This window comes from Aedes aegypti, chromosome 3 (genome assembly GCF_002204515.2).
Source record: "Aedes aegypti strain LVP_AGWG chromosome 3, AaegL5.0 Primary Assembly, whole genome shotgun sequence".
NCBI classification, from domain to species: Eukaryota; Metazoa; Arthropoda; class Insecta; order Diptera; family Culicidae; genus Aedes; species Aedes aegypti.
Genome location: NC_035109.1, coordinates 344,744,810 through 344,753,042, shown reverse-complemented (window position 1 = coordinate 344,753,042; position 8,233 = coordinate 344,744,810). Strand labels below are relative to the sequence as shown.

Here is an 8,233-nt window from a genome sequence, read left to right as displayed (position 1 = left end):
AGTTGTTGTACACTGCGTATCAAAAGACCTTCCGCTGATTGCCGATGCTCATCACATCATCTGGGGCAGCTCAGCTATCAATTTGAGAGGCTCCAGTCTGATGGATTACTTAAGTAGTACAGATCTTGGATTACTCAACATAGGCATTCGCCCAACCTTCATGGTACCTAATAGAGAAAAAGTGTTAGTGTTCGAATAGAATCAGTCACGAGTTGACGAATTGGCATGTATCAGATGAGGAATCATTATCTGATCATCGCTACATTAAAATGTAACTGTCAGCTCACAGGCTTTACAAAAAGTCTCTTCGTTCTGCTAAACGATCCGGATGGAAAATCTTTGAACAAATGTTTCCAGTTTGAGTGAAGTCAGTTGGCTGAACAAAATCCTTGCAAAATCTAAGGATTTCCAAGTGAACGATATTCGCTTACCTAATGGTGACTGTTGGCGGGGAACTCTTGGTTTACGGCTGGACACCGGGTCGTCAGCAGCATGAAAACCGCACGGTGAAATTTGTGGTTTAGCGCAGCTTTAAACTGCAAATAGATTTATTATTGATAAGTTACAATTCCGTTATAATTATAGTATTGATATTCATACACTTTCGGTGCTTTTACGCAATTACAATCCACATTGTTCTCCCCGACGTAACAGTTATATCATTTTAACCTCACAATTGGACTTTGCATGTTATTGACTGTAAATATTAAAGTTTCAATTAGGTTTCAATAGTATTTTCAATTCACAGCTCATTATTAATTATTTTAGTTTAAATATAATTCGTTTTTAAGTAGATATAGTAACAATACCTAGAATAGTGATAACATTTAGGATTAGCTAATTCAATTCACTCTAGTTGTAAGTTTTCTGAATTTCTTTTTCTTTACATCTAAGATCTGTTTTATTCTTTTACTGTCATTTTTACCGCTGTCAAGAGTTGACAGTCGTTGTCAAACAGTAGCGATTACAGTACGAAGCTTTGGCAGTGCCCCCAGCGGCAACACTCCCCCCCGTAACACTGGGTATTGATCACAGTTTTACAACCAATTAATAACTGTAATCGCTTAAGTTGTTACGATCGACGTGAAGGCCGATCCATTCAACCTCGCAGTCATAATAACGAACAAACCTGTCTTAGTATTAAGCGTAGCTACTGCCATTCACAAACTCGTTGAAATTACTTCATTTATACTACCGTCGTTACCTATCAAAAGAAGCCTTTGCCATGTCTTTTAATATTATAGTAGTTTGGATCGCTATTAGACGATCGTTGATTGAAGAAATACAAGCTTCTAGTCATGGACACACTGTCGTTGCTTCAAATTGTTACATCATAAATTGTGTCGTCTTCCTCATTTACATCAAGATATTCGATCAAACCGTAGTAGAAGAAGTCGTCTAACTTCCTCAATCCAATTTTGAGCTGCTCGATGTGCTCCTGTTGAACCAAAGGTCTTCCATTCTGGTCAATTATGGACAGTCGACATAGACGACCTCCATCCGTGTGAATGTACACACAACACTGCGTAAAAGACGTATGAATCAACACAAAAGATCCAATCAGACCCTTTCTTCTCATCATTCGGAACACCTCAACCAGTCGCTTATACCCGATCGAAACTCCCAGAATGTTACCATTAATAAAAAACCATGAAAACCTCCGGATTATTGATGGTCTCTCCCCCAAGCAAACGGATGTCCTTCACTCCGGAATTATAAGTCAAGCGGATCGCCGACTCTTCTTCCACCACCGTTGTAATACGGGTCATCAACGCCAGATTCTTCACCAAACCGCTAGCCTCTCCTTCAGGACTATCCAACGGACAAAGCATTCCCAACTGACTTGGCTGCAGCGAGCGCAGTTCGGAAACCTTCCGCGTCTTCTCGAACTGAGAGTTCATCCTGGCCATCATACCAAGCGCCGAAATGAAACTCAATCGCGAAAACACCTGCGTCATTCCGGCACGTTCCATCTTGAACCGTTTGATCGCCCAATTCCCTATCGAAATGGTCGTTTCCAGCCTGGTGAAAATCAACGCCGCACGCATGTGCTTCACCACATCGTATTGGGCCGTCTTCATCTTGGGAATGTTCTTGTTGGCGATCATTTTCAGTTCCCAATTGAAGCGCTCGAACAGATGCTCGAACATCAGCGAACCGGCCCGTTCCAGCCGTTTGTTGTCGTAGTAATTGCGATCGTCGACGGCCGATTTGTCCATCATCAAGGCCACGTAGATGGCCTTCACCTTGAGACGAAGGATTTTGAACAGTAACAAGATTCGCTTGTGGTACCACCCCATCACAAATGTTTCTTCCTTTCCTTTGTGCTTCTTGCTGATATGGTTCCACTCGTAATATTGAGGCGATATTCGTTCTACTCGAGCACATCCTTGTGGTCGCTCTAGACTGTAAGAACACAAACGAGAATACTCCCGATACCGGTCACGAACACGATGATTGCCAAGGGAACGATTCCAAAGTCGCTCATATTGATTCGTTGCAGTTCGATTGGTCATGGATTGAAGAGGTCCAACCCGTTTATCATTATCGGATATTCGAAAAGAAGACGCATTCGCGATCACATCGGAGACGCCGTTATGGGGGTGTCCATCATTAAACAGGTTGACAATAGCAGACTCGTTAGTCTCTATTACAAACTGCTGCATTACCGGGAAAGGCGCAAACATATTGCGCTTAGCTTCAGCAAATAGTTTGATCTTCATCGAGCAATCCAAGGGAAACACTTCATACTTTGCCCTTTTATTCTTGTGAGGACGTTGAGACGAACGAAACTTTTCCTGCCACTGGCCTGTATCCAGATCCAAACAAAAACAAATCAAATTCATCTCGCTCACTGCCGTTAAGTTCTCATTCCGTTTCAACTGATTAAACTTGAGTGTCCTCTTTGTGTACACCGTACAACTGTTGAGCGCTTGGTAGTTGTACATATACTTCCTCAAAACATTTAATTTCCCAGTGAGATTGCGTGCTTGTATCTGATGATGATCAATGTGATGACACAGTCGACGAAAACTGTTCACAATCATTGGCACTCCGGCAAAAGGGTTCTTATCAGAAGCCAAACTCTCATTAGGGTTTGGGTTTGACACGGAATTGAGTGATGTTACATAAGGTTCAGAAGAGATAAAGTTGATGTTGCATATTCTCTCGCTACTCTTGACGATCATATTTCGTATCTTCGGATCTGCTCTGGGAAACGCGCTGGTAGTTCGCTGCTGAGTCCCATTCTGTTGCATCTGATCCGTTGATTTGTAAGCACGGTTGGCGCACATCGACTGCGGCATCGAAAGGGATAGTTGTCTTTTCAATTCTGCTGTTGTTTTCGACGAATTGTTAACTGCTCGTCTTTGAGTAACTTGTTGAATACCATCCGTTGACGATTCGTCGATATTGATTACAGTACGAAGTATAGTCTTCTTACGTGTTTGCTGCTCTAGCAGTCTGTATTTTTCTCGCAGAGCTTTGCGTTCCATACCCAATGCCCGTTTTTCCACTTCGATCTCGCGCTGCTGAATTGCGCGCTCTTCGTCTATCTGCCTCAATCGTAGGGCAATACGAGCAGATTCTCTGCTGGCCAATGAAAACTTATTACCTGGTACACTCATCTGCGGCAGATCCACGGTAGGTTGTGGTGTATCGGGGCGCGAATAGCTAACGCAGCTTCCCGCTGTTGCTGGCTTCGGTGGTACCAGCGAATGTTCCATCGAAAGTTTTAAAGTATGTTGGCGGGGAACTCTTGGTTTACGGCTGGACACCGGGTCGTCAGCAGCATGAAAACCGCACGGTGAAATTTGTGGTTTAGCGCAGCTTTAAACTGCAAATAGATTTATTATTGATAAGTTACAATTCCGTTATAATTATAGTATTGATATTCATACACTTTCGGTGCTTTTACGCAATTACAATCCACATTGTTCTCCCCGACGTAACAGTTATATCATTTTAACCTCACAATTGGACTTTGCATGTTATTGACTGTAAATATTAAAGTTTCAATTAGGTTTCAATAGTATTTTCAATTCACAGCTCATTATTAATTATTTTAGTTTAAATATAATTCGTTTTTAAGTAGATATAGTAACAATACCTAGAATAGTGATAACATTTAGGATTAGCTAATTCAATTCACTCTAGTTGTAAGTTTTCTGAATTTCTTTTTCTTTACATCTAAGATCTGTTTTATTCTTTTACTGTCATTTTTACCGCTGTCAAGAGTTGACAGTCGTTGTCAAACAGTAGCGATTACAGTACGAAGCTTTGGCAGTGCCCCCAGCGGCAACAGTAGCATATCGCAAACTCCTTTGGCCTGGGTGCGAGACAGCTTTAAGCTGCAAATTTATTAGCGCATTAGATCAAATTATAAAAGAACAAAATATTACTTACATAATTCGGTATTTAGCTCAGTTTAGAATACAATAAATTCATCCGTAACATTTCTTCTCATACCTGTGATAGTAGATTAAGGTTAGAATAATACATTTTTAATCGTCTAATAACTTACTGTGATAATTTCTGTGACATTAACTATAACTTCATTTAATTCATTGTGCATGTAAATACTACTGGTAGCTGTAAATAGTTTAAGGATTTTAGCAACTAACTCAATTAATAGCTACAAATAAGCAAATCACACCTGCATGACTATTCACTACACTGCTTGGTACTGTAGTTCACAAATCTCTTTCTGCTATTATTTTGCTTTATCAATCACACACAAACATCATTTTGCTTGAGCAGTGTTGGCAGCAACAGTGACTTTACTTCTTCTGATGAAGATGGTTTTGAATGTTTATTCAATACATACTTCCCCGGATGTGTGGACATAGCATCTACGGATGAACCAAATGTCTTTTCATGCAGTTACGAGTCTCTGGCCTCGGCTCGCAGTATCGTAACTACTGAATCGATTCAATGGGCACTTAATAGTTTTGCTCCTTTCAAATCTCCAGGAGTGAATGGGATGTATCCTGTTCTGCTCCAAAAGGGATTTGAGTGAATCAAACATGTTTTGAAAAAGCTATTTGTAAGCAGTTTTGCTATCGGGTATATTCCCAGATCCTGGTGTGATATTACTGTAAAGTTTATCCCGAAAGGAGGACGTGCGTCGTATGAAGAAGCGAAGAGTTTTAGATCAATCAGTCTGACCTCTTTTCTTCTGAAATGTCTGGAACGCATTATCGATCATCACATCCGTGATGTTTATTTGGCAAACATGCCTCTTCATGTGAATCAACATGCTTACCAATCTGGAAAGTTCACTGTGACTCTTTTACACAAAGTTGTATACGATATCGAGAAAGCATTCACTCAGAAGCAATCCTGCTTGGGTGTTTTCTTGGATATTGAGGGTGCCTTTGATAACGTGTCTTTCGATGCCATATTGGAAGCTGCACGGAACAATGGGCTACCTACAATGATTACCAATTGGATTCATCAAACGCTCAAAAACCGACATCTCTTCTCGACATTGCGTCAAGCAGCGATTCGAAAAATGAGTGTTTGCGGATGCCCCCAAGGGGGAGTCTTGTCACCACTTTTGTGGAATCTCGTAGCAGATACGCTTTTGAGGCAATTCAATAATTGCGGTTTTCCAATTTATGGATTTGCCGACGACTATTTATCTCTGATAGTTGGTATGTGCATAAGCACCCTATTCGACCTGATGCAAAGTGCTCTTCAGGTAGTCTAGAGTTGGTGTCGCCAATATTACCTTTCGGTTAACCCGAATAAAACATCTATTGTTCTTTTTACGGAAAGACGAAACCGCGATGGAATTCGACCTTCACGTCTTTTTGGCACTGAGATTAATGTAACTGCTCAGGTAAAGTATGTCGGAGTCGTTCTAGATTCCAAACTTTCTTTAACACCTCACATTGATTTCAGAGTCAAAAAAGCTTGCATTGTCTTCGGTCAATGCCGGCGAACCTTTGGTATAACTTGGGGCCTCAAACCCAAGTATATCAAATGGATTTACACAACAGTTGTTCAACCAATATTGGCATATGGATGTCTTGTGTGGTGGCAAAAGGACGAAGTGAGAACAATCCAATCAAAATTGGGCCATCTCAAAAGGAAGCGCTTGATGGCGATGTCTGGTGTGTCCTGTACACTCCCACAAAAGCGCTCGAGGCCATTTTCGACGTTGTGCCACTACACATACATCTTAAACAAGAAGCACTTTCTTGCTCTTACCGTTTATGGGTACTGGATCTACTGGAGAAAAATCCAGTGAATCGTAGATCTACACACACTTCGTTGTTTCCACTTTTAGTGAATTGGGACAAAATTGTCCTTGCTCCAAGTGATCTCACAATTGCTAGTTACCTTCCTCACAGGACATTTACCACACAATTCCCTTCACTGGAAGAGTGGACGTCTGGCTATATGGAAAGAAGTAAATCAAACAATATAGTATGTTACACTGATGACTCCCTTCTTGAAGGTAGAGCTGGTGCAGGTGTATATTCTCGTGAGCTTAGGCTGAATCAGTTTTACTCAGTAGAAACTGCACCGTTTTCCAAGCGTAAATATTTGCTCTTATGTGTAGAGTGCAATCAGCATTTCAACAGCACGTAATGGGTAAAGTCATATACTTCTGTTCAGATAGTCAGGCTGCTATAAAAGCTCTCGCTTCGGCCAACTCAAGGTCGAAGCTTGTTATCGCATGTCGAACTCAAATTGAGGAACTGAATTCAGTCAACTCTGTAAACCTTGTATGGGTACCTGACCATTCTTCCATCGCTGGAAATGAATTAGCTGTTGAGCTAGTTCGCGATGGAACATCGCATGACTTCATTGGCCCTGAGCCGGCTATTCCAATTTCGAAGTGCTGGGTGAAGCTTCAGATAAACTCTTGGGCGACAACTCAGCACAAGCAATGTTGGAATAGCTTGGAGTCATGTCGTCAAACAAAATTGTATATTACTGAGCCATCTCCAAGGGTGGTGAAGTATTAAACAAATCTGTCAAAGCAGAATTGCAGTCTCTTGGTAAGAGCGTTCACAGGCCACTGCCGACTCAACCATCACATGGCAAATATTCAGCGTGCTGACTCATTTGTGTGTGATAGTTGTGACCCCGATTATGGAACTTCGTATCACCTGATATGTAACAGCCCAGTTTTTGCGCAAATGCTATTCCAATTACTTGGTAAACACTTATTAAGTGAAACTGAATTCAGAAGCCTGATTCTTCAGGGCATTCTGTTATCCTTAACCCGTTGTGGTAATAAGCTATAGGCTCTCTTTACGCTCATGCGTTTTGCAGTGCCCTTTTTAGGGCGCTGTTCGAACTCATTATGGTATGGAGCTACATGCTCTCATTTCGCTTATGCGATCTTCCCTCTTTAAGGGACCCCACTCCTATTTCCTCCCATCTTTCCCATCCCTTTCCTCTTCCATCGGGTAGATGATGAAATAGGCTCAAATATGGCGATGGCACAAATCTCCCAACTGGTGGGGAACGTGCCTTTGGAGCCGGCCTTCTGCTACCTGAGAAACTTTTGCCTGAAACTATGAGAGAACTATTTCAAGAATCCTTGGAAGAACTCTTGAAAATGTCATGGCGGATTGCCTCCATGAATTTCTGTAATAGTTTCTGAAATGGAGAAACCCTCATAGGAATCATTGTGGGAATAATTGCAGAATTTGTTGAAGAAAAGTCTGAAAGAATTGCTAGTAAAATCAATGTATTGTTTCTTGACAAAAAAATGATGAACTTCTAGAATAATTATTGGAATTTTGATACTCAAAACTCAATGAGGTTATAAGTAGGTTATATGTAGTTTCTTGATGGAGATATGTGGATGTCACTGACATTCCCTGGCCTGTCTCTGCCTTTATCGGCATCCCTGTATTTTGTTTGGTTATGATCACGCCTCTTATTACTAGTTTCCCTTTTTGAGTCTGAAAGGATTCGCCTGCCGATGAGATCAATACAGTTCACAAACTGGCCAAAATGCATTTGTTTCAATGCTTCTTATGTCACGAGATTGATCTGAACTCTATATGAAGTCTATTATGCACCTCATTCAGTCTAAGCATCTGTTTAACGTGCTCCCTCAGATGTTGCTTTTTATGATCGAAATCAAAGTCCCGCTGAACGGCCCTCCATCCCTACTTGCCCACGTACACTCTGACAATTAGTTTCGCGTAAATTTGCACCCCTTTTCTAACAACGGCTCTTTGTCGAAACTTTTCCGACCCATAAAGTG

The 8,233-nt window shown here is 41.3% G+C and overlaps 1 protein-coding gene and 1 long non-coding RNA gene across 2 annotated transcripts; both read right to left on the bottom strand.

Annotated features, from left to right (window-relative positions):
• Nucleotides 1–436: 436 nt before the first annotated feature.
• LOC110679361 lies at nucleotides 437–3,235 on the bottom strand. Its single transcript, XM_021853774.1, has 3 exons — nucleotides 810–3,235; nucleotides 601–697; nucleotides 437–536 (listed from the first exon to the last, which is right to left on the bottom strand). The coding sequence occupies exon 1, from the start codon at nucleotides 3,186–3,188 to the stop codon at nucleotides 1,638–1,640; it is 1,551 nt and encodes a 516-aa protein (XP_021709466.1). The 5' UTR covers nucleotides 3,189–3,235; the 3' UTR covers nucleotides 437–536; nucleotides 601–697; nucleotides 810–1,637.
• A 378-nt stretch (nucleotides 3,236–3,613) lies between these two features.
• Nucleotides 3,614–4,349, bottom strand: LOC5572096. The gene is made up of 3 exons (XR_002502426.1): nucleotides 4,109–4,349; nucleotides 3,900–3,996; nucleotides 3,614–3,835 (listed from the first exon to the last, which is right to left on the bottom strand). It is a non-coding gene; the product is annotated as an uncharacterized LOC5572096 (long non-coding RNA).
• Nucleotides 4,350–8,233: the final 3,884 nt, after the last annotated feature.

Coding starts and splice junctions, on each gene's coding strand:
- LOC110679361 (XM_021853774.1), bottom strand. CDS start 3,188: ATGATCGTCAAGAGTAGCGAGAGAATATGCAACATCAACTTTATCTCT.